Raw genomic sequence first — 27,500 nt, forward strand, 5'->3', positions numbered from 1 at the left:
AGAGTTCCGCTGTGCAGTGGTGGAAGAAGTACTCAGATATTTTACTTAAGTAAAAGTAGCAATACCACAATATAAAAAATACTCTGTTACAAGTAAAAGGCCTGTGTTCAAAAATGTACTTGAGTAAAAGTACAAAAGTGTTGGCATCAAAATATACTTAAAGTACCAAAAGTAAAAGTACTAATCTACAAGCTCACAACGCTCACGTTGTGAGCTTGTGTGAGCGTTGTGTGAGCGTTGTGAGCTTGTGTGAAGGCGTCAATATACGAAACAAAACATAAAAGTTAAAACATGGACATTGGATGGAGGTTTCCGCCGGACAACAACGATATGAATGATATGCTGGAGTAATTAATTAATTAGGCCTCCTGGCCACGTAATGTGTTTATATAAGGAGTGAACTCTGGTTAATTACTGTAGCTCCGCCCTGAGCCCTGAGGTACACCCACACAGGTCAAAACCGCTCAACGTTCTCCTTATATGTCTTTTTTATGTATATTATGCATAAACTAATAAAGGCATTTTATTAGTGGAAATGAGCCCCAAAGGCTTCTCCTTTTTTCTATAGGTATATATTATTATATTATATATAATTGGAGCATGATCCATCCACTGTGTTTTATGGTGTGTTTTACATTACTTTTTACTCTACTGCAATTATTTGGCAGCTTTAGTTACTAGTCCTGCCCGACAGCAACAAAATTATAACCCAGCTTTCCACACACCATACAGCAGTGGTTCTCAAACTTTTCTGTGCCAAATAATTTGGCTGTGGATCCCCATTCTGAAAATGGTTTGTGCCAGGGATCCCAGAACAGATGATTGGTGTTAAAAACAAAAATCAGACTTTCAAGATCTTTCAAAAATGTCCAAAAATAGCATTATGTAAAAGCCTGTATATTTTCTTTTCTTTTTTAATAGCCAACGTATAAAAAATGGATGAAGGGGTTCAAATGTATTAAAGGTTTCATGACATCAAATTTATATATATATTTTTTTTCCAGTTTTTTGTTTTGTTTTTACCTCAATTACACCCAAACAAACTGAACTTTGAACATTCAGTGGATTTTCTGTGGTCTGGGGTTTTCTGAATAATTAGGCTCAGAAAAGTGCTGTGATTGGCCCGTGGACTTTGATGTCACAGTCCATTAATCCCGCCCCCTCTCCAACCTGCCCCTCCCCCCTCCCTTATCCTTCTCCTTTGGGGGGCGAGGCGATGATTGACAGGCACAGATTCCTCAACAGCAACACCTGCAAGCAAAATAGTTTTTTTTTTCCCATTGCAGCTGAAAAGGCTTTAGAACACAGAGAGAAACAAAGCTGCCATGGCTCACTGGAGTGGATTTCTCAGTTAAAACCTGTTAATACACGTTTGAAGGACCATGATATAGACCTTTAATGTTTTGTAAACCAGCATGTCACATGAAACCTTTAACACATTTTGCTTGGGACCCCCTGGAACCCCCTCAAGGACACTTTGAAAACCAATGCCATACAGTATATAGCATATTTTCTCTCTCTCTCTCTGTGTGTGTGTTATCTCCTCTCCTCTCTTCTCGCTCCATGTCTTTTCCCATTGCTCCGCCGAGCCGCGCTCAGCTGAGTGAAACTGATAGAGTGGGTCCACAAAGCTTCTGCCTCTCTCTTTCTATTACTTCTCTCCTCTCTGCACACTTCTAGACTTCCTCTCATCTTTCATCCATCTCCCTCTCCCCTCTCTCTCTCTCTCTCTCTCTCTCTCTCTCTCTCTCTCTCTCGCTCGTGTTCTTGTGTTTGTGACAGCCCCCTCATGCCCAGTGTTGCCAGACTTGGTGAGCTATATAAGCAACGAAGGTCTCTGAAAAACTAGCCCAAAAGCAGCAACTATTCTTTGAGATACACATACACAATTGGGGGCGTGGCTGAATACGCCATTCCTTCACCAGGTGAAACAACAAAGCTCTAACCACTGGAATTGCATTATGGAACGCACACATTGTTACATTTAATGGGTTTATTTTGTCATAGCGTCAACATGTGGTGAAGTATTGTACTGCAGGTCATTGCAACAACCACCGATCTTGTGAAAATTGAAAACGGGACCAATAGATATTCTAAACGTTACACACGATTCTGCCAATAATCATATTCTTTGAGACACACATCAGAGTTTTTGCCGGGTCAAACAAAGGCATCACGTGACGTCGATCCCCTTCTCCTATTCGCTCATACTAGGACACACACACACACACACACACACACACACACACACACACACACACACACACACACACACACACACACACACACACACACACACACACACACACACACACACACACACACACACACACACACACAGTTTTCAACAAAAATCTTGGAAAAAAGATACAAATGTGGAATATCTTTAAAGAAAATGTACACAGAGTATCTTCTGATAAATAATGTGGTGGTTCTTTGACATGAAGATGTTTGAGAACCACTGGTTCAAACAACATTATATGAAACAAGCCCAAAAAAGCAACTCAACTTTAGAAACAAGCCCCCTCCAAAGAAATGCAACCTGCTGTAACTACCAATATTTACAAGCAACTTTACAGAAAACAACCCCAAAGTCGCTTATATAACAGACATGGCAACACCTCTCTCCCTCTCCCTCTCTCTCTCTCTCTCTCTCTCTCTCTTGCTAATCCCCCCATCCGTACCCCCCCCCCGGTATAAGTCTAAGTGGAAGTGATAGTGCGGAGGCGAATGGCGTGTGGGAAACCTCCATGTTCCCTGCATAGAAATGGACCAGTGATGTATTCATCATGTCACAGGCAATAAAGCTCCTGTGCGCCGCTGTTTGCATACAGTATAGAGCTCTCTGTCGAGGCAAAAAAAACTCTTATCTACTGTGGCATCACGAGGGGACAGGTGATAGATGGGTGCTATATTCCTACACCCAAAATGGCCGTTGTAGAAAGGACTGCAACTCCCAGGGTGCCTCAGCACACAAACAAGTGTGGGTGTTTGAGGCACCTAATTGAGGCAGAACTGAGAGAGCAAACACACAGGACAGAGACACACAGAGGACAGAGGACTGGATGGAGCTGGACCCCAGGACGGAAAGGGAAGGCTTGTGTTAAGTAACCGCGTGGACTTTGTTTGGACTTAAGAACATTATTCTCCCTTTGCGGACATTTATGTTTCCTTTGAAAATTGCCTTATGTTGGCCTACCTGAGTTATTTACCTGTGGGAAAATAAACCTAATTTCGTTTTCACCCTGGATTGTGCCTGTTTGATTCTGCACTGCCTCACACTAGCCCGCTCCATACCTCTCATGACGTTGCACTACATATTCTTATATTTTGTTGTGTTTTTTCGTAAATTACAGTGGTGGAAAAAGTTCTCAAATGTGTTACTTAAGTAAAAGTATCAATACTGCAATGTAGAAGTACTCTGTTACGAGTGCAAGTCTGGAATTCAAAATTGACTTGGGTAAAAGTACAAAAGTATTGGTATCAAAATGTTCTTAAAGTACCAAAAGTAAAAGTACTAAAATGTTTGACAATAGCAGATCTACAAGCTCACAACGCGTCGCGATGTGACGCGTTGTGAGCTTGTAGATATATAGGTATAAAATAGGGCTGAAGTGGTTAATGTATGTTTCATAATGTAATAATTTATATCTGCAAAGTAACTAGTAACTAAAGCTTTCAAATGATTGTAGTGGAGTAAAAGTACAATATTTGCCTCTAAGATGTAGTGGAGTAGAAGTAAAAGTATAGACAATTGGAAATACAGTAAAGTAGAAGAACCTCAAAATGTAAGTACAGTTCTTGAGCAAATGTTACTTTACAAAACTGGTAAATTAACGCTCTACTTGATCATACTACAGCGTCACACAAAAGCATCAATGCAGATCTACAAGCTCCAAATGACGCGTTTTGAGCTTGTAGATCTGCTAATATTGAATTTTAATCCTGAAAAGTCACAGTTTTGGACATTTCCACCCGACAAAGACAATATATATATATGTGTGTGTGTGTGTGTGTGTGTGTGTGTGTGTGTGTGTGTGTGTGTGTGTGTGTGTGTGTGTGTGTGTGTGTGTTTATGTATGGATGAGGCACCAGATGGTGTTTGTACCGTGGTGTGTACGTCAGACGGGGCGTAGCGTGTCGAGCGTCTCCTGTGTGAATGCATTCCATCAAAGTCTTGATACAAAAAAAAAAAATTAAAGCAGTGCGGTCCTCAAAACCTTCTTCTTGTCAAGGACCCCCAAACTGATACAGTATATACTGTAGGTGGCTATTTTCCTTCCACTCCTCCTGCATGGAGCGCGTGATCCGAGATGATGTTGGTTTGAATCCAGCACACAAACACCAATGGTTTTGATCATGTGGATTGTGGATCTTAAAGGTTCTATGACATTCATTTTCACTTTTTTTGTTTTTTATGTTTTTTTGGGGGGTTTATGACCTCAATTACACCCAAAAAATCTGAACTTTGAACATTCAGTGGATTTTCTGTGGTCTGGGGTTTTCTGAATAATTAGGCTGAAAAGTTGAGAGCTTGGCCCTTCGGCAGTGATGTCACAGCCGATTAATCCCGCCCACTCTCCTCCTCGCCCCTCCCCTCCCCTATCCTTTCCTTGGGGGGGGGGGGGGGAAACACCTGCCATGGATCAATGGAGTGGACTTTTTTGTTAAAACTTTCTATACACGTTTTAAGGACCATGACAAAGACTTTTAATGTGTGGTAAAACTGAACGTCAAAACCTTTAAATGGTGGATTTGTGGATATAGGACTCGTAGGATATGAACAAACTTGTTGTATCAACAAAACGCATGGCTTTCTGTCTGTGTGACATGTATGATGTGTGACATGTATGATGCAAAGGTTTAAAAAGTGAAACTGACCAAAGTCACTGCGCCACCTACTGGATGTATTTGGACCCACATCTGAACATAATTATGCCGTGCCATGGGGACATACGTTTTTCAGAAAAACATAATGTAAAAAAAGCAGATCTACAAGCTCATGTGCGGGGCGATATATGATTTGTGTTGTTAGAATGTTTCAAAAAGATCAACTTTGAGAAGCATGTTTGCGTCGTTTTGATTAACACACTGTGTAATTGTAGATTTTATCTATAACCATTATTTTATACTTTTGGCTATTCAAAAACAGCAGATCTACAAGTTCATAGCGCAGCAATCGGTGCTGTGCTATGAACTTGTAGATCTGCTATTTTTGAAAAATCTTGAGCATTTCGTGCAAATCTTTGAATACATAATTTTTTTTTGAAACATTTATAACTCAAATCATTGCTTCCCTGGAACAAAATGTTTTGACGGGGGTCGGCGGCCAAATACATATCATTTTGGGACCCCCAAAATGATATGTATTTGGCCGCGGACCCCCACCCCCCATATCTCAAAATATGTTGTTGTAGATCTGCTATTTTCATTTTTTTAATATACATTTTAGACATAATTATAACTTGTGAAACATTCTGCATAACGAGTACTAATACTTTTGGTACTTTAAATATTTTTTGATGCCAATACTGGTACTGCCAATACTGGTACTTATACTCAAGTGATTTTCGAAAATTACAGGACTTTTACTTGTATAACAGAGTATTTCTTCATTCATACGTTCACTTAAGTAAAACATCTGAGTACTTTTTCCACCACTGGTGAAAAGGGAGTATATGGCTGGGCGAGCAACTCCATACAAGTGAATGGGCGGGGATTTCCGGTGCCCTCTCTGTTATTTTTAACTCTATATGACGCGCGCGCGCGCACACACACACACACACATACACATACACATACACACACACACACACACACACACACACACACACACACACACACACACACACACACACACACACACACACGTCATAACTGTGTGTCTGTCTGCTCTCATCATGCGCCTGGGCTCCTCCTCAGGATGTCTGTGTTAAAAGCCTGTAGTGTGCTGTAGGAAGACGCACGCCATCTCACTGTACTCTGTCCTTTCAACTCACTTCAACTCAGATAACGTCTCTGTAGGGTGGAAACCTCATTATGTTCCATAACTCTTACTTTTCAGTATTCAAATTGAAAAGCATCAAAAGCAGTGGCACAGCCAGAACGCTAGTATAAGGCTGGGCCCAGGCAGGAGAGGGAGGGCACGCATGCACGCGAGCGCAAAATTGCTTTATAATAACCGCTTTTAAAACGGTTATTGGGCGGATTTTGGGCGTTTTGGGGCTTTTTTTGTTACTTTATTTCGGTTTTAAGGTCCTTACACACCGGGGCGATTTTTTTCATGCAAATAATACGTTTTTTCTTAAGTCAATGCAATACCAGTTTCGCCTTTAGGGTTAGGGTTATGTTATTTAATTCTTATTTTTGCCTGATTTTACCGATTTTTATATCAAATAAATAATTACAAAAAAATAATAATAATACATTTCCAAAAACATTTTTATTTTGCTAAATCGATTGGGTGGCCAGCTTTCTATATGGGTGGGCCACGGCCCACCTAGGCCCACCCATGGCTGCACGCCTGATCAAAAGTAGCAGATCCACAAGCTCAAAACGCGTCGCTTCACGCCGCGTTTTGAGCTTGTACGGCTTGTACAGTGGTTCTCAACCGGTGGTCCGGGGACCCCCAGGGGACAGGGTCCTTTGAGAGGGGACCATGGGGGTCCCCCCGGCAAAATGAGTTAACATAGATATAGCGTCACAATCATTTTAAACACTTAGCTTTGGTTATTCGAAAATAGCAGATCTACACCGAGTGCCACGCTATGAGCTTGTAGATCTGCTATTTTTGAAAATTCTCGAAAATGTGTGCAAATCTTTTAAAGCGAATATTTTTCAACTCAAATCTTTGCTTCTGGGGGGGCGTCCACGGCCAAATGTATATCAATGTAGGTAAAAAACAAAAAGGTAAAATATATGGAGATATGAGGTTTCTGCTCGACAGAAACTATATGCTTTTTAGGAACACAAGCATCCTCATATTGCTGATGCAATGGCAGAGATTATACATATTATACACAATTAAATTTTTCAATTCAAAGGGCTTTATTGGCATGAGAAAACATACGTTTACATTGCCAAAGCAGAAAGCACAATACAACAATACAGCAATACAATCAAAACAAAAAATATGTACATTTGAAAGTCAGAATCTTCAATAGATCAATTTATCTGTACCAAGATCACTGGGTGCAGGTATAGTGCAGGAATATACACAATGATTAGTCTTTAGGGTGGTTGTGTTCCGTTTGATATCCTTTTCCTATCACAGCAACTCACGAATCTTGCTGCTGTGTTTGCACATTGTTGTACTTCGCCCAGCAGATATGGGAGTTTTTTGTCATTGGTCATGTTTTCAAAATCTCCGTGTGTGGTTGTAATCTGTGGGAAGTATGTGTCTCTGATGTCTTGGTACAATGGACAGACGGTTAGGAAGTGTAGCTCGGTTTCCACTTCATTTTGTGTGCAGTGGGTGCATAGTCTGTCTTCTCTCGGGATACAGGTCTGCCTGTGACGACCTTTCTCGATCGCAAGACTGTGCTCACTGAGTCTGTACCTAGTTAAGATTTTTCTTTGTTTTGGGTCAGTCACGGTGCTCAGGTATTCTGCCACTGCGTATTCTCTGTTTAGGGCCAGATAGCATTCTAGTTTACTCTGCTTTTGTGTTGCTTCTTTCCAGTGTGTCAGGTAGTTTTCCTTTTGCTGTTTTATAATTTGGTTTAGTCCAATGGGTTTTCTATCTCGTGGCTCTGTTTGTGCCCGGAGTTCCAGGGCCAGCTGGCTGAGGGGGCATCTCTCTAGGGTTTCGCTGTGTGTGAGTGCCTTGTTATGGAGTGCATCTAGGTCGCTTTCTTTTAGGTGGTTGTAGAACTTAAGTGCTCTCTTTTTTATTTTGATAATTAGTGGGTATCGTCCTAATTCTGCCCTGCATGCATTATTTGGTGTTTTTCGCTGGGTACGGAGAATGGATTTGCAGAATTCTGTGTGTAGGGTCTCGGTTTGGTGTTTATCCCATTTTTCAAGTCATGGTTTGCTAATGGTCCCCAGATCTCACAACCATAGAGGGAAATTGGTTCTATCACAGAGTCCAGTATTTTAACACACCCCTATACACACCCCTGTACCGTACGCTGTCATGACCCCCCCACCTCCCCCCCCTCCATGGGGGGTTCTGAGAATGTTACATAATCAGCGAGGAGAGGAGGCCACGCATTAACAAATTGTAAATAACATCATTAACTTTTAATATCATTATTATCTCATTATGTTAATCACTATCAATTGTTTCTTTCCATTCACCTCTTTTTAACCCCTTCTCTCTCTCTCTCTCTCTCTCCCTCTCTCTCTCCCTCTCTCTCTCTCTGTCTGATGTCTCTGTTACAGCTCGCTCGCCCTGGGCATCATAATTAATGTATGTAATTAATCCAATTATTCAGAAGTGCCACTGTACCGTGTGTGTGTGTGTGTGTGTGTGTGTGTGTGTGTGTGTGTGTGTGTGTGTGTGTGTGTGTGTGTGTGTGTGCGTGCGTGCAGGTTTAGTGTGTTCCATACAACAGGAAAACAGATCAAACTCATTGAGAATGAATGCAGCCTCCACCCACCGGCCGGTCCTCCCTTAAAGGGATAGTTCAATAATTACCATCTATCCATTAGTCACCCCATGGAGACTTGAATTTATGGATATATTAGTATTTGTCACATTGCTAAGCCAATAATTTGATGACCAGCGGACCAGTAGGCAGCGGTTTAAGGTAGGAGACACAACTTACCGGAACCGCTGCCGGTCATCACATTATTGGCTTAGGAATGTGACAAAAACAAAAAAATATCCATGAATTTAAATCTCCATGGGGTGACTAATCCATAGGAAAAAAAAGTCATTTTGGGGGTGAACTATCCCTTTATGCCAATTTTAATATAGGATAATGGTTATGAAGCTTCAACTGACGGTGTGAAAGAACTCATTTATGCAAATAGTAAGAAATAAAAAGGCTGCATGTAGACCACATCAGGATGTTTGAACGTTTGTAAACAAACGGGTATTTCCATGGATATGGATATTTACACAATATAAAATACATTGTCCAGAACATTAGCTATGTCTAGTTTGTCAACCTGTGGATATTGAATACAATATCATAAGTGTCCTGTTCTTCCAGAAATAAAACAAGGTTAATGAATAACACTACTCCAGTGCCACACTACCGGCGTTATCTACTCGGAAATATACCTTTGGTTGTGATGATGTCATGATGATGTCATGATGATGTCATGATGATGTCATGGTGATGTCATGATGATGTCATGGTGATGTCATGATGATGTCATGGTGATGTCATGATGATGTCATGATGATGTCATGGTGATGTCATGATGATGTCATGGTGATGTCATGATGATTCAGTCTATACACATCGACTACATGTCTCAGGCTTAGAAATGACCTAATGACTACGTGTCTCCGTGTGTCCGTGTGTGTGTGTGTGTGTGTGTGTGTGTGTGTGTGGGGTAGAGGAAGCAGCCTCAAGTGCAAACAACAAGTGTGTCATAAAGCAATAATATCTTAAGGACTTTGATCCAGAATATGGTCGATGATGACGCACTGAAAAACGAACAAATCCATGTTTAAAGTGGTACGCACGTCACAGAGGAGAAAAAAAAACCTCTTCAGCTCTTCTCAAACAATCACTCTGTCCATCTCATAGGAATGACTGTAAGAAAATGTGAATTTAAATGTAAATATTGTATTTACATTTATATTCTACTGTTGTCAACCTATCAACACAGCACTAAAGCAGTCAAGTGAAGGGTTAACGTTGACAGGGTGCGATGGATTGTTGACTAAGAGATAAATGATGTGTCAGAACCAAAAGGTAAAACCGTTCCACACGGTCTGACAGCTCAGAACATCATTCTGTACAGAAACCTCACATCAACAGGAATTATCCATTAACACAGAAGATTTCAACGACATAGCCTGGTGAGTACAGTTTAGATATGTACTGATAGATATGTAGATATCAGTACGCAACGCGTGACAAAAATGCCTGAATTTCCACAGTTGTTCCATTTGTCTGAATTCAGAATCAAGAAGGACTTCATTTGCAACACAGTGTTGGTTGGACCTGTTCCGCAGAATTGTGTGAGCATAATAATACAATACAAAAATACAATAAGGATTAAATATTGGATGTAGCCTAATGGAAATAATAGTTTAGTGTTAGGGCCTTGTCTTAAGGGACGTTCACTCCGAGTGACTAACAATAGAGAATATAGTTTAAAAAATGTTTGTAAGTCAAGTGGATGGCAGAGCTCACACCAGAGCATGTGAGCAGAGTGGAGATATTTCTTACATAATATTTTACAATTCCGCCATTGTGGTATTAAAAAGTTCTTACAATTATTAAATGGTAACTTTAGAAATGTGCAGATAAACCCTGTACACACTTATACTGTATGTTGGGAATGGCCCTTTAGACAGGTACAGTGGCCCTCATTTATCAACGCGGTGCAGCCCAAATAATGGGCGTACGGCGAGATCACCGCACCTTTCGGCATTTATCAATATATCCTGACGTGGGCTTCATCCTACCGTAAGCTGAAATCTCACGTCTGGTCGAGACCAGTTGTTGACGTTGGCTGCGCCCGTTTATTCCATTCTAGACCTGCGGAGCAACATTGTCTGACTGTCTGACAGGCATCTGGACACATAATCCACTCCTAAATGTATATCTACACTAATAAATAATCCCTGTGAAAATATAACATTTGATAAATTAATTTATACAAACTGCTTTAACAGTCATTCAGTTGCATTGGCTATGTTAAAATAGCAGATCTAAGCTCAAAAACGGGTCGCATCGCCACTCGTTGTGAGCTTGTAGATCTGCTATTTTCAAAATATACAGCGCTTCTGCGAGCGCATTTTCGGGACTCCCGACGATCTTTTCATGGACAGTGAGGTGTACAAACTTACAGTAGCTTGTCCTATGTTATGGAGTTATGTCATAGAGAGTTTTGAAGACTACAATCTTGCTGGGTTAACGATATAAACCCGACGCTCCAATCTCTTATTAACGTGGCGGAATCACTGCCGCGGAATGACTGCCGCCCGTCCGAGTCTCACGGGGAATATCCTACATGACTGCTTGCTTGTGCACTGCTCGGTATGGGTTAAATAAATTAATATACAAACGTATTCCATTCATGGCGATGTGATTGGTATCATAATAAGTCATTCATGTAGGCTACAAGCCTAAGTGACAAAGATTGTACCGCTACGGATTACATGAAAGACACAGTTGGGCGTGTGTGTGTGTGTGTGTGTGCGTGTGTGTGTGTGTGTGTGTGTGTGTGTGTGTGTGTGTGTGACTTGACAGGCAGCGAGGCGAGGCGATCGGGGGAAACTCTTTCTTATTGGCTTTTGATGTCTTTGGTCGTATTCTGATTCTTCTTCATGTCGTAAAATCGGGGCGTTTTGAGAATATTTAAGGGCGTGTTATTTAAATGACGCTCGTTTTCAGACGTGAGATTTATCAAAGCTCCGACCTGATGTACGCCAGGATTGGCTGTGTAGGATCCGTTGATAAATGTGACTTTGACGTTGGTGTACGCCGAATATATGGAAAAATATAAGCCGGTTTATACGCTGCGTTGATAAATGAGGGCCAGTATCTTTTAGCAGCAGTGTTTCAGTGAGGTAGGTAGTCTAAAGGTCCTTAACACACCAGGAGCCATGCAGAAATAAACCACGCCATGAGTAATGATTAATGTGAATTACGGTAATCACATCAAACATACTCCTACTGTGTAAGGTGTGTCTGCATTATGGTCTCAGTACAATACTCTCCATCCATATGCTATGATGGGGTATTATTTAAGTGTGTTGATATGGATGAAGAGCTGTATGATTCATGAACATTTGATTCTAGTGATACTTCAATAGATCCTAATTATGGTTTTATTTTAAATTATTGATAAAATCTTACTTCACCTTATTGATTTATGTTTGCATATTGATTGAACAAAGGATGTAAGGTATTTGTATTTTATTAGCAAGTACTTGATTTAAAGACCACACAAAGGAAATGTAATTCTTTGTTTCTAAACACATTGTATAGAGGAAAAAAATAGTCTGAAAACATGTAAAAAGAATGAATGTGGAGTTAGACCATCATCAGTCACAGAGCCATTGAAATATGCTGGTGCGTCTATGGCTATGCTAATAGCCTACCTCAGAGTGCATCGCCATCTAGTGGATGTAAGCAGAGAAAATACTTGTCATGACTTTGAAACCAATATTTCATATACTCAAGAATGTTTTAATGATTCAAATTTGGCTGGGTGGTTTATAACACATTATGCTGTGGTCTGATGAACTGCGAACACATATACTGCTTTACAGGGTCTTTAAATAGTTTTAGCTTTTAAAAACATGTGTATGCATATCTATATTATCTGTTTCACGTGAGAGGACCACAATGGAAATAAGCCTCTGACTTTATTAAGTTTTGTATCTTCAATTGTCTTACAACCCTCGCGTGTTGTGATAGTTTCTAGCAACTGTATAAATCTGATCAAATATGTTCACTTCATTCTCAGTGTGTAGAAATGGCGTCTGCCAGCTGTCTGCTGTCTGAGGAGCAGTTCCTGTGTTCCATCTGTCTGGATGTGTTCACTGATCCCATCACCACTCCATGTGGACATAACTACTGCAACACCTGCATCACACAGCACTGGGACAGCGCTGACGTGTGTCAGTGTCCACTGTGTAAAGAAACCTTCCATAAGAGGCCACAGTTCTCTGTTAACAAAGTTCTCTCAGAGATGGCTGATCAGTTCAGGAAGTTGAAGCAGCTGAAACAAACTTCCAGCACAAGCCAAGAACCTGCCAAACCAGATGAAGTGTCCTGTGACGTCTGTATGGAGACCAAACTCAAGGCCTTGAAGTCCTGTCTGGTATGTCTGATCTCCTACTGTGAGACTCACCTGGAGCCTCATCAGAGAATCGCGGCGTTAAAACGACACAAACTAATCGACCCTGTGAAGAACCTGGAAGACGTTATGTGTCAGAAACACGACAGACCTCTGGAGCTGTTCTGTAAGACCGACCACATGTGTGTTTGTCAGTTCTGCACCGAGTCAGACCACAGGTTACACCAAATTGTATCTCTGAAAGAGGAATGTGAAGGAAAGAAGGCTGAGCTGGGAAAGACAGAGGCTGAAGTTCAGAAGATAATCCGGGAGAGAAAACTGAAGATTCAGGAGGTCAAACACTCTGTAGAGATCAGTAAGAAACTTGCAGACAGAGAGATAGCAGGCAGTGTTCAGGTCTTCACTGCTCTGATCAGCTGTATTGAGAGAGGCCAGGCTGAGGTCATTCATGTGATTGCAGATAAGCAGAAAAAAACAGAGAAACAGGCTGAAGGCTTCATCAAGGAGTTGCAACAGGAAATCACTGAGTTAGAGAAGAAAAGCTCTGAGCTGAAGCAGCTCTCACACAGCGAAGACCACCTCCACCTCCTCAAGAACTTCACATCCATCAACACCCCTCCACCCACCAAGGACTGGACAACGGTCAATGTCCATCGGTCTTCATATGCGGGCACTGTGAGGACAGCTGTGTCTCAGCTGGAGAAGACACTCAGTAAAGAGATAAAGGAGTTGTGTGATGTGCTAAGAAGTATGCAACAATATGCAGTGGATGTAACTCTAGACCCTGATACAGCACACTGCAAACTCGTCCTGTCTAAGAACGGAAAGCAAGTCAATGATGGAGGCATAACGAAGAATCTCCTAGAAAACAATAAGAGATTCTCTACTTGTGTCTGTGTCTTAGGAAAACAAAGCTTCTCCTCTGGAAGATTTTACTATGAGGTTCAGGTTAAAGGGAAGACTGACTGGTGTGTAGGAGCGGCCAGAGAGTCCATCAACAGGAAGGAATACATCACACTTTGCCCCAACAATGGTTACTGGACTATAATGTTGAGGAATGGAAATGAGTACAAGGCTGCAGCCAGCCCATCTGTCCTCCTCTCTGCAAGAAAGGAGGTCCAGAAAGTGGGAGTGTTTGTGGATTATGAGGAGGGTCTGGTCTCCTTTTATGATGTGAAGACCAGAGTTCATCTCTACTCTTTCACTGGCTGCACCTTCACTGAGAAACTCTATCCGTACTTCAGTCCTTATCCTAATTATGATGGCGAAAACTCTGCTCCTCTGATCATCTCTCCTGTCAATCACACAGATTAAACTATTCCCTCAGATTGACATGAAAACGGTTGGTTTTAAGACAACAAACATACATATTGAGGATTTAGTTTTAGTCAGCTGTCACTTCAAATCAAGTCATTAACTGTTGTCCCTAAACATATATATTATAATGAAACACAATAACTTAATTGTACAGCCAAATATTATGTCAAAAGTAGTTCTCAACTGAATCAAGAATTACATTTAAAAGTCATTATCTGTCTCTGAGACTGATTTTGATGTTATGGATGTGTTATGCTATTATGTAAACTTAGCTTTGTTCAGTGGGGTGAACAGAACCACCAGTTACTCAACATTGCCAAATCAAAGGATTTGGTGGTGGATTTTAGGAAGAAGGGGGCTCACCCCTTGGTCTCCTGTTTCCATCGAGGGAAAGGATGTGGAGGTGATCCAGAGCTACAAGTATCTGGGGGTGCAATTGGACAATAAACTGGACTGGACTGGGAACACATGTCCTATAGTGTAAAACCCTACTCACTTTCAAAACTGCCCTAAAGATACACCTTCAGGAGGCTGCAATTCGAAAATGGCCCCTGTCTAAGTCTTAACCTACCCCCCCTACCCCCCCCTTCATTTTCCTCTTTTGTATATATATATTTTTTTCTCTCTTCATACCAGTAACCTGAAAGCTGATTGTATGACATTCTGTATAGTAGTGTGTATATCTGTCTGCCTCTTATATGTCATCATGATTTGTGTGCATGGGGTTCTCATCTTAAACAAGCTGCGTGCTTAATGAGAGTTCCAGTTTAGTAGACCTTGTATTGTGAATTTGTACTTCCATGTACTGTGATTCTCATGTCTTACTAAATAAACTACATCAATCAATACAAGAGCCGGCTGTACTTCCTGAGGAGGCTACGCTCTTTTGGTGTGTGTAGGACTGCTGAACATTCTTCTACCAATCAGTGGTGGTATGTTGTGGGGGGGGGGGGGGGGTAGTATCAACGAAAGGCGACAGCAGGAGGCTGAACAGGCTTATCAAGAAAGCTGGATCTGTCCTCGGAACCACCTTGAATACTGTGGAGGAGGAGGAGGCCAATAGCAGGATGAAGACTAAACTATTGGCCATAATGGAAAATCCCTCTCACCCCCTACATGACACTGTGGCAGGGCGGAAAAGCTCCTTTAGCAGCAGACTGTTACACCCACGTTGCAAGAAGGAGCGCTATAGATCTCTACATCTCTTTTTCTTATATTGTAGGTTTACTATTCTTAGATGCCTATTTTAGATGTGTTTTATTGATTGTCTCTATGAAAGCTGCTGTAACACCTTTGTTTCCCCTCTGGGATGAATAAAGTACCTACCTACCTATCGGCATGCTATCAATTATAAAATGGGATTCTTCAAAATAAATCAGCAATTGTAATTCATGTGAAAATGCGTGTGCACTCAGTTTGTATTGTAAAACATAATACATAGACTCATTGGGGGGGTTTTCTTATAATGTAGTATGTCAATGTATGTGTACATCTTATTCATACACACTTTTTGTTACATTTGGGCTAAATTGCATCACTGGGAAGTACATGACACCAATGTCAGTACATTGGTGCACGGGCTGATATGCTGTACTGTATGTATACCCCACTGCAGTGTTTGATCTGAGTTCCACGGGTGTTGACACTATAATTAACCACTTAAGACAGTGGTCCTCAAAGGGGGGTCCGGGGACCCCAAGTGCTCCTTGGAGGTCCCCAGCAAAATGAGTTCATATAACATTACGCTATTGTATACTTTAGATACAAAAAAATAGCCAATCTACAAGCTTGTATGCAGCATGTTGTGAGCGCAGAGCGCTGTAGTGAGGACAGGGGGGAGGGGAGGGGGGGTGCAGAGGAAGTTGCCTCCGGTGCACACAACAAGTGTCATAAAGCAATAATATCATAAGGACTTTGATCCAGCATATGGTTGATGATAACACGCTGAAAAATGAACAATCCATGTTTAAAGTGGTACGCACGTATATGATCACAGAGGAAAATAACTCTTCTTCAGCTCTTCTCTGACAATCACTCTGTCCATCTCATAGGAATGATTGTAAGAAAATGTGAATATGAATGTAAATATGATATGAATTAAAACATTTCTCCTGCTCTTGTCAACCTGTGCAACACAGCACGAAAGCAGTCCAGTGAAGGGTTAACTGTTGACAGGGTGCGATGGGTAAATGATGTGTCACAACCCAAAGGTAAAACCGTTCCACACGGTCTGACAGCTCAGATCATCGTTCTGTACAGAAACCTCACATCAACAGGAGTTGATCTTTAACACTGAAGACTTAACGACATAGTCTGGTGAGTACAGTGCATGATTTTCTGAGCGCTAAACGTAAAAATGGCTGAATTTCCAAAGTTGAAATAAGAATCAAGAAAGGCTTTATATGTCACCTACTTATACAAGTTCAGGCAACAGGATGTTGGTTGGACCTTTTCTGCAGAATTGTGCTAGGATAATAATACAATACAAAAATACAACACAGATTAAATATTGGATGTAGCCTAATGGAAATGATAGTTATAGGGTATAGGGTATTGTCGTTAGGGCCGTTCATACCGAACACTATGACTATAAAAAAGAGCAGAGCTCACACCAGAGCATGTGAGCAGAGCTAGTGGAGCTATTTCGTATGTGATATTTGACAAATTTGTCCAATTTGGTATTAAAAAGGTCTTAAACGTTATTAAATTGTAACTTTATAAATGTGCAGATATACCATGTAAATGTTGAGTAAGAAAATAATGTTGCACATTAAGCTAATCATCTGGGGACCCCCCCAGAATAATCCCCATGCACAGGTTGGCAACCACCGACATAGACGGTGGTGAACAATGTAATTATAGTTATGGTTGTGGTCATAGTGCTCAGTGTGAACGGCCCGTCAGACAGGTAGAATATCTTTTAGCAGCAGTATTTCAGTGAGGGAGAGTCTAAAGGTCCTTAACACACCAGGAGCCATGCAGAAATAAACCATGCCATGATTAATGATTAATTAAGCAATATTATACGAGAATTAAGTGCAAAAATAAATGTTTGGTTGTAAGGACACCGGCAGTTTAACTAATATGTACTCAGTCAATTCTGAACCGATTGTTATAATTCAAAGTTCTCTATAATCTGTAAAGTGTCTATTTGCATTAGGTGTATCAGTCATGATTATATTGTCTCTCCATCAAACCATATCAAGCAAAAAGGACACGTCAGCCTAGGGCAGTGCACATATTACGCACGTATGGACAGAAAAAGCCCTACTCACCCTGTTTCAATCCATCTGATTTGAAAGACTTGTGTTCCACTCTAAGTGGGATCTTAAAGGTTTATTCCTTCATTAATCCAATGAAATCATATACCATAAGGTTTTTACAGCTGTTTATAGCTTAGAAGTGGCAAATAATAGGCAAATGTGAATATGTGTTGGTTAGTCAAGAGATATCAATGTGTTTTGGACATGAGACAGTCACATAATTAGACATAGGCTACAGCCATGCCTGCACTTGGACATGTCTCCTTTCAATGTGAGGTTTCCTTCTCTTCATGGTCTCACAGCTTAACGCGCAGAAAATCACACTGCATCTTGCGCTGATCTAAAAGGGAATGGCAGGGAATGGGTAGTCTGATTGGATTGATTACTGTAACGCCCAAACACACCCATGACTAATTCAGGGCCGTTTTACCGCATAACGCCTTGGTGCAGTGCGCAGATTAGCGCACCCATAATAGCAAAACGGCATTGGTCACGCCTCCATGTTAAGGAATAAGACCTGCCGGTAGTTAAAGGTTTAATGACATTCACTTTTACACCACATTCAAAGTCTTTGTCCTGGTCCTTCAAAAGTGTACAAAAAGTTTTAAGTGAAAATTCCATTCCAGTGATCAATGGCAGGTGTTTTTCTCTCACATTTCTAAAGCCTTTTCAACTGCAATGAAAAAAGAAATATTTGCCTGCGGGTGTCGCTGGTGAGGGATTTTGCCTGTCAATCATCGCCTCTGCTCCGCCCCCCCCAAAGGAAAGGATAGGGGAGGGGAGGGGCGAGGAGGAGAGTGGGCGGGATTATTCGACAGTGACCTCACTGTCGAAGGGCCAAGCTCAGATTACTTTTCAGCCTAATTATTCAGAAAACCCCAGACCACAGAAAATCCACTGAATGTTTTAAGTTCAGTTTTTTTGGGTGTAATTGAGGTCATAAAACCCCAAATAAAACATTGAAAATAAAAAAAGTGAAAATGAATGTCATGATACCTTTAAGACACGTATAATAGGGCCCAGAGTCCCTTGTTTACTCAGCCAGTCCAGACCAAACATTGAGATGGCTGTGTGCTAGACAACTTTTCCGAAACTGAACACAAAGAAACAAAGAAACAGAAACAAAACATAACTGTTAGCTCAAGCTTATTGTAATTAAGATATTCAATACAAATTCACATATTCTTATGTAGCTGCTACATCTGCAAACTTCCCATGCAAACTTCTAGCCTAGCCGCTTAGCCGGCTCTGCTCTACCGAGACCTGATCAGCACGGCTGATTTTTACATTTTGATTGGTTTCATTTGAGAACGGCTAGGTGTGCTGTCACACTCGTTTGAGCCTATTTAAACCAATCGGATTGCTTGGTTGGAACTACCTGTTGTATAATGTAAATTAATCACTCAAAAATAAATACTCCTGCTGTGTAAGGTGTGTCTGCATTATGGTCTCAGTACATTATGTACACTCTGTATGCTATGATGTGGTATCGTTTAAGTGTGCTGATATACTTGAAGAGCCGTATAATTCAAGATAATTTGATACTGGCTACTTGATAGGGTAGCATACATAACTTATTGTTATTAGATCTTAATTATGGTTTTATTTTATATTATTGACACAATCTCACTTTATTTTATTTGTTTATTTTCTGTCTATTATTTGAACAAAGGATGCACGTTATTTGTATTTAATTTGCCAGTACTTAAAGCTTTCATGACATTCAGTTTTACACATTAAAAGTCTTGGTCATGGTCCTTCAAACGTGTATACAAAGTTTTAACTGTAAATTCCACTCTAGTGAGCCATTGCAGGTGTTTTTCGCTCACATTTCTAAAGCCTTTTCAACTGCAATGAAAAAAGAAATCTTTGCCTGCGGGTGTCGCCCCCCCGCCCCCCCAAAGGAAAGGATAGGGGAAGGGAGGGGCGAGGAGGAGAGTGGGCGGGATTAATGGCCTGTGACTTCACTCTCCAAGGGCCAAAACCACTTTTCAGCCTAATTATTCCGAAAACCCCACACCAAAGAAAATCCACTGAATGTTCAAAGTTCAGTTTTTTTTTGTGTAATTGAGATCATAAAACCCCCCCCCAAAAAAAGTGAAAATTAATGTCATAGAAGTTAGAACCTTTAAGGCTGCACAATGTAACTTTCCTATTCGATTTTCTTACATTTTTCAAGTAGTCACAGAATATTTATCTATCACAGAGGGTTATACTGTGTGGTTTCACAAATGTCAATGAGATCATCGCGACCTCGTTGACATTAATTGTCTGCTTTGAAAATAACATGTCTGGGCCAAAAATACAAAGTAAAAAATAAAGTACACAGGAGCCGATACACAGCCTTTTTAAGTAATAAGTTAACCAAGAAGTGAATGGAGCAGCAAATCTTCAGATCATGATATATTGGGATCTGAACGTTTAATTTTTTTTAAATAATAATAATAATAATAATAATAATAATAATCATAATAATAATATATTTATATATATATTATTATTTTTTTCAAAAGCTCGTTATAACTCGTTCTAGGCAGCCAGGGCGTTATGACAATGACTCGTTCTTGGCAGCCATAAAGTTAAATGTTATGATGGTTTCTAGCGATTAAATACATCTAATCAAATATTTTAACTTGTATTTCCAGTGTGTAGAAATGGCGTCTACCAGCAGTCTGCTGTCTGAAGAGCAGTTCCTGTGTTCCATCTGTCTGGATGTGTTCACTGATCCCATCACCACTCCATGTGGACACAACTACTGCAACACCTGCATCACACAGCACTGGGACAGCGCTGACGTGTGTCAGTGTCCACTGTGTCAAGAAACCTTCCATAAGAGGCCACAGTTCTCCGTTAACAAAGTTCTCTCAGAGATGGCTGATCAGTTCAGGAAGTTGAAGCAGCTGAAACAAACTTCCGACACAAGCCAAGAACCTGCCAAACCAGATGAAGTGTCCTGTGATGTCTGCACGGAGACCAAACTCCAGGCCTTGAAGTCCTGCCTGGTGTGTCTGATCTCCTACTGTGAGACTCACCTGGAGCCTCATCAGAGAATCGCGGCGTTAAAGGAGCATTTCACCCCTGGAAGAAGTTTTCGGTCTTTTAATGAAGTTTAGGAGTCAAGAAACAAGATCCTGGGTTTTTTTGAGTGAATAATCTGTGTTTTTAGATATCTAGTAATCTTCGCATTCTTCGTGACGTTATTTGCGTCATGAGAGATATGTCTCATTCCTTTCCGCACTACATGTTGTCTTGACGCGTCTCAGTCAGACCAGCTCCAAACGACAGCCCCCGTAACACTTTGTTCAACCTTCTTTCGCCACTCGGCCACTCCCATTAGCTGCGGCCAGCGGGCAACCCCCCTTGCAGAGTGAGGCATTACTTTACCTGAGTTATCTTCTGATAGTTGTACTTGAATGTTGACATGAAATAATAATCCTGTGTAGTGTTTCATAAGCGCAAGCTTGAAAAAAAAATACAGCGTGGAGTGGCAGCGCTGGTAAACAAACACCGTCGCAAAGGCTAGGATCATAATACCAAGGATTCGACAGTGATGTCAATACTATGCGACACGGAAGTAGAACAGCAGAAAGATACCAAGGATGTGCCAGTGATATGACATCACTAACGAATCCTTGGACATATATGTAACTAGATGAACGTGTGCGAGTACAGCCAGTGTTGCCAGATATTGTGAGAGAAATAAGCAGCCAGGTCTATGCAAACAAGCCCAAAAGAAGATAACTAGGCCAAGAGCACTTTACCTAGACATGGGATATTATATATTTGAAAATTGCCGATCTACAAGCTCACAACGCTTCGCGACCCATTGTGAGCTTGTAGATCTGCTATTTACAAAAAAATCTTGAGGGGGAAAAAGTGCAAAATGTGGATTTTTTTTTTTTTTTCATTTACTTTTTATTGGATTTTTCAGAACATGAAAACAAACATACACAAAAAAAGAAAAGACTAGCACATTACTAACAAACAAACCGAACATACAAAACATACAAATACAAACATATAAGGGGAAATGTGGAATATTTTTGACACATATTTGTTAGGGGCTCCCTGGTACAAATTATAATTTCAGATGGGGGTCTGTGGAAAAATACATGAACATGTTTGAGAACCACTGGTTTAAACAACAATCAAAACATTTGGAAACAAGCCCAAATATCAACTACATTTTAGAAAGAAGCCGCTTATAATAAGCAGACATGGCGACACTGGCATGCTGTTTGGATGTTATTGTTGGAGATCACACCCACATGGAACCTCCCCTGCCACAAGGCACCAAAGCATTATGGTCATTGTAGTAATGCAGCAGTCCAGTCAAACCCTAGTCAAACACACAGATTTCATTATTTTTCTGGCCATAGGGTGCACATTTTAAATTGTGCTACTGTTATCTACTACAAATACTATTACCATTGAGTGATTGCAGTTTCTTCCAGGGGTGAAATGCTCCTTTAAAACGACACAAACTAATCGACCCTGTGAAGAACCTGGAAGACGTTATGTGTCAGAAACACGACAGACCTCTGGAGCTGTTCTGTAAGACCGACCACATGTGTGTTTGTCAGTTCTGCACAGAGTCAGACCACAGGTTACATCAGATTGTATCTCTGAAAGAGGAATGTGAAGGAAAGAAGGCTGAGCTGGCAAAGACAGAGGCTGAAGTTCAGAAGATAATCCGGGAGAGACAACTGAAGATTCAGGAGGTCAAACACTCAGTAGAGATCAGCAGGAAAGATGCAGACATAGAGATAGCAGACAGTGTGCAGGTCTTCTCTGCTCTGATCAGCTGTATTGAGAGAAGCCAGGCTGAGGTCATTCATGTGATTGAAGAGAAGCAGAAAACAACAGAGAAACAGGCTGAAGGCTTCATCAAGGAGCTGCAACAGGACATCACTGAGTTAGAGAAGAGAAGCTCTGAACTGAAGCAGCTCTCACACAGCGAAGACCACCTCCACCTCCTCCAGAACTTCACATCCATCAACACCCCTCCTTCCACCAAGGACTGGACAATGGTCAATGTCCACCCGTCTTCATATGCGGGGACTGTGAGGACAGCTGTGGATCAGCTGAAGAGGACACTCGGTCGAGAGAGGGAGAGGAATATGCAGGATGTTGAGCTGAGGAGGATCCAGCAATATGCAGTGGATGTAACTCTAGACCCTGTCACAGCACACTGCAAACTCACCCTGTCTAAGAACGGAAAACAAGTCAATGATGGAGGCAAAACGAAGAATCTCCTGGAAACGAATAAGAGATTCTCTATATGTCTCTGTGTCTTAGGAAAACAAAGCTTCTCCTCTGGAAGATTTTACTATGAGGTTCAGGTTAAAGGGAAGACTGACTGGAGTGTAGGAGTGGCCAGAGAGTCCATCGACAGGAAAGAATACATCACACTTTGCCCCAACAATGGTTACTGGACTATAATGTTGAGGAATGGAAATGAGTACAAGGCTGCAGCCGGCACACCTGTCCTCCTTCCTGCAAGAAAGGAGATCCAGAAAGTGGGAGTGTTTGTGGATTATGAGGAGGGTCTGGTCTACTTTTATGATGTGAAGACCAGAGTTCATCTCTACTCTTTCACTGGCTGCACCTTCACTGAGAAACTCTATCCATACTTCAGTCCTTATCCTAATTATGATGGCGAAAACTCTACTCCTCTGATCATCTCTCCTGTCAATCACACAGATTAGACTAATCCTCAGCTTGACATGAAAACGGTTGGTTTTAAGACAACAAATGTGTATATTGAGGATTTAGTTAGTCAGCTGTCACTTCAAATCAAGTCATTAACTGTTGTCCCTAAACAGATATATTATATTGAAACACAATGACTTAATTTCACATGTACAGCCAAATATTAAGGAACATGCAGTTCTCAACTGAATCAAGTATTCTTTGTTTGTGAGACTGAGTCTGAGTTTTTTTTCTTTTCTTTAATTAGGCTACACTTAGCTGCATTAAATTATCAATTAAGTTATCAATTAAAGAAGTAAAAAATAATTCAGCAAGTGTAATTAATGTACAAATAGCTGTGCACTCTTGAATTTTACATTTGTATTGTAAAAATAATAATAATAAATAATAATAATAAATGTAACTTTAAATATGAAACTCATTGCGTATGTTTTCTTAGAATGTAGTCAGTACATACTTTTGTGTGTATGCACAAACATCTTACATTTGGGCTAAATTGCATCACTGGGAAATACCAGTTGTGTAATTTAGTGCAGTAAACTGGTGCCCTGTGCTTATATAATGTACATATTATACCACATTGCAGTGTTTGATCTGAGTTCCACAGGTGGTAATACTAAGTTTGTTCAATTAGAGGGGTTTCCATGTCTCTCCAGCTCTTTAGTGAACAGAACGTACATTTCAGGTCGAGATACATATTGAATCCAATCAGGACAAGACAACTCATACAGGATAAACAAGTCAAAGTGATGGAACAAATACATAAATAAAATACACAATTATAATACTATAACATTCAGTTAACTTCAAGACATGTTAACTTCCTGTTGATTTTGCAATTTGTATTAAGAAGAAAACCCGGACTGGATCCGGGGATCCGGATCTTCAAATAGTAAAATCAGCAGGAAGTTGTCATTGTTATATATATATATATATATATATATATATATATATATATATATATATATATATATATATATATATATATATATATATATGAAAAAAAACAGTACTGGGTTTGATGATTCTATATTCTATATTGTCTGAATCAGCTTTGTTTGTGTTCGTTTACATGCTAAAAGAGTGACTTTGAGAGCCGTTTCAGCGTACAATGTAAGCCAATGAGGAGCATAATTAGAATTATCAATGTCTAATCAATGGAGATTTTTTATTTTTATTTCTTGTCCACCTTTGGAGTTACATCAGGGCAAGGTAACTACACAACCCAAACCTCTACCAAAGTGGTCTTGCTCTTTAAGTGGTTCATTCATATGTACTTCAAGTACAGATGCTCACAAAAGTTTACTTAAGTACAAGTAAATGCACTTCTTTGCTGTACTGTACACCGCTACACCAGTAACCGTAACATAGCGTCTATGAGCCATACATATACTAGGCCTAAACACGCTAAACCAGAGGTTCTCAAACCTTTTCATGTCAAGGTATTTTGCTAGTAATGGAGTATTTCTACATTGCAGTATTGATACTTTTACTTAAGTACAAAATGTGAGTACTTTTACCACCACTGTCAGTTATAAGGACTTAGAAGCTGTGTGTGTGGTATTGTTTCTCTCCAGACATCTTGTCCCAGACTACAGTGGCAGGTCATCATGATGCCTTCAGCCTCTCTCCTCCAAACTAGGACAAGGACACACAAGAAACAATAGTACGACACACACACACACACACACACACACACACACACACACACACACACACACACACACACACACACACACACACACACACACACACACACACACACACACACACACACACACACACACACACACACACACACACACACACACAGGGTAAGAACACTAAGGTCATCCGACTTCATTCTTAACACAGACATCCTCAGCAAATATACCCGCCAAGTCCATTGGATGAAAGTGAAGGACGGACAGACAGACAGACAGACAGACAGACAGACAGACAGACAGACAGACAGACAGACAGACAGACAGACAGACAGACATTAGTGGAATTTAGAGAAAACCTTCACATCTAACGTGCAGCCTTTCTACCTTTCAGTGCTCATTGTGCGTTATTAAGCAACCAGTTGGTATATATGTCACAGGTAGATTGGCATTCCAGGTAGATTGGAAGTGGAGCGCTTGTTTTTAGGCTCGGGGCGGGGCTGCGATGAGAGGACGACGACTACGACAACATGAATATACATACATACCGGCCTCAGTGGCGCATTTCGATAATCATTGGACTCCCCATCCACTATCACTGGGAGTCTGGGTTTGACTCCCGCTTGGGACATTACTTTTTCAAACAACCGCGGACAATTTTTTTCGCCGCTAAAGTATAGTTTTGGACCATGACGGAGGCGCGCCGACTCAGGAGACCTTGAGGCCTCCTTGGCCTCAAGGTCTCCTGAGTCGGCGCGCGCCGACCGGCCGATGGTCTCCTAGTCGACTAAGCGCCGTCCGAGTTATGTACCGATAGGCACAGAATCGTAAAAGATGTTGTGGGGACTGCGTTTGCCCCTCTATGGTTTGCCCCAACTGCCACTCGCTGCACTAACATAGCCCGCCAGCCCCGCCTCCTCAGGCTCGCCCTCTTGTGCTTCAACTGCATGGAATAAGGCTGTTCGCGGGTGTGTGTGCGCGCATGCGTGCATGTGCGCGCATGCGTGCTCGTTTGTGCTCGTTTGTGCATGCGTGCGTGTGTGGTGTGGGACTCATGTCTGGCTTGCATTGCCCTCTGGCGTTGGTTCTACAGAATTGCCTGGAGGGGGCGGTGAAAACAAGCGCTTCTTTTCCAATCTACCTGGAATGCCAATCTACCTGTAACATATATACACAGTAGAGCACTTTGGGATGTTTTGCCCGACAACAAATAAAGTGAGCCTTTTCTGCAAAGAGACTCTTGAAAGGCCTTGATAGAGCGAGTGGGCTTTATAGCCACATCTTTAAACAAAACATACATTTTGCAGGGTTTTTCTCTTTCTTTTTTGTAATCTGTCACTGTATGTTGTTTGCTTTGTTTTCATTCATTTTGTGAAGCACGTTAAAGCAAGTTAAAAGTTCAAACAGCTTTTGAAAAAAGCACTTTTCATTTTCATTCAAAGTGTCTCAGAGGCTTTGTTTTGTGAGGTCTGCAGTTGTGTTTGTAATGCCTTTGAGGTGCTAACGTACCACGAGGTGCACGCCTAGTCGAAATGACATTGGATGAGTGCTCCTTCTAGTGTGCTCAGTGTGTTCCTACTGACCACCGAGGAGATCCTGAATAGAAAATGTCTTCTTTTGTTGACTTTATGGAAAATTGTTACTCTAAATTTAACTCATTCACTGCCAGGCTTATTTCAAGCTTGTTGATCCATATGCCAAAGGCATTATGGATCAAACGGAGAAAAAAAATTCTCCGTTTATATTTTAACATTGAAGTGGATGGAGAATTAACTTTTTGAAAATCGTTTTCTCCTAGTTCCTTTGAGATAAAAAAGAAAAAAAAATAACCAAAAAAGGAGACGTCAAAAGACGTCATTGGCACTAATGGCGCACTGAAAACGGCCGTCAAAAGGCGTCATTGGCACTATATGAGTTAAAATAAATACAAATTAATTAATTAAAAACAAATGAACCAATGACTCCAACCACAAGTGAGAGTATCAATTCACTGTGGTCTGCAGTGTTCACATTCTGCATGTACAGTACAGGCCTACACAGTGTTCTCATTCTGCATGTACAGTACAGGCCTACACAGTGTTCACATTCTGCATGTACAGTACAGGCCTACACAGTGTTCTCATTCTGCATGTACAGTACAGGCCTACACAGTGTTCACATTCTGCATGTACAGTACAGGCCTACACAGTGTTCTCATTCTGCATGTACAGTACAGGCCTACACAGTGTTCACATTCTGCATGTACAGTACAGGCCTACACAGTGTTCTCATTCTGCATGTACAGTACAGGCCTACACAGTGTTCACATTCTGCATGTACAGTACAGGCCTACACAGTGTTCACATTCTGCATACAGTACAGGCCTACACAGTGTTCTCATTCTGCATGTACAGTACAGGCCTACACAGACATGTTTGCAAACATTCAACCAATTTGACCAAACCATCTGTAACTCGTGCTACAGTTTGCAGGGAGAGGATGCTCAACTAATGAGAACATGGCTGTCTGTCCATCATCCATCATTCAGCAAACTGTCCCAGGATGCTTCACAATCAGTTTGATGAGACAGCTGGCCGACCCCTCCCTCTCCCTCTCCCTCTCCCTCTCTCTCTCTCTCTGAAAAAGTACA

General features: G+C 41.1%; 3 protein-coding genes across 3 annotated transcripts in view; 2 read left to right on the forward strand and 1 right to left on the reverse strand.

Moving 5' to 3' along the window:
* LOC308075364 (C-type lectin domain family 4 member C-like) overlaps positions 1-27,500 on the reverse strand; it is a 598,318-nt gene that overhangs the window by 209,201 nt on the left and 361,617 nt on the right. The window lies entirely within an intron of this gene.
* On the forward strand, positions 12,607-14,250 carry LOC308075326 (E3 ubiquitin-protein ligase TRIM39-like; the record flags this gene model as incomplete). The annotated part of the gene is made up of 1 exon (XM_080415141.1): positions 12,607-14,250. Exon 1 carries the CDS (start codon positions 12,613-12,615, stop codon positions 14,248-14,250), a length of 1,638 nt encoding a protein of 545 aa, XP_080271267.1. The 5' UTR covers positions 12,607-12,612.
* On the forward strand, positions 20,171-23,224 carry LOC308074071 (zinc finger protein RFP-like; the record flags this gene model as incomplete). Its single annotated transcript, XM_080413407.1, has 2 exons — positions 20,171-20,574; positions 21,982-23,224. The coding sequence occupies 2 exons, from the start codon at positions 20,171-20,173 to the stop codon at positions 23,222-23,224; spliced, it is 1,647 nt and encodes a 548-aa protein (XP_080269533.1).

This window comes from Gymnoscopelus braueri (genome assembly GCF_963280865.1).
Source record: "Gymnoscopelus braueri genome assembly, chromosome: 19".
Taxonomy (NCBI): Eukaryota; Metazoa; Chordata; class Actinopteri; order Myctophiformes; family Myctophidae; genus Gymnoscopelus; species Gymnoscopelus braueri.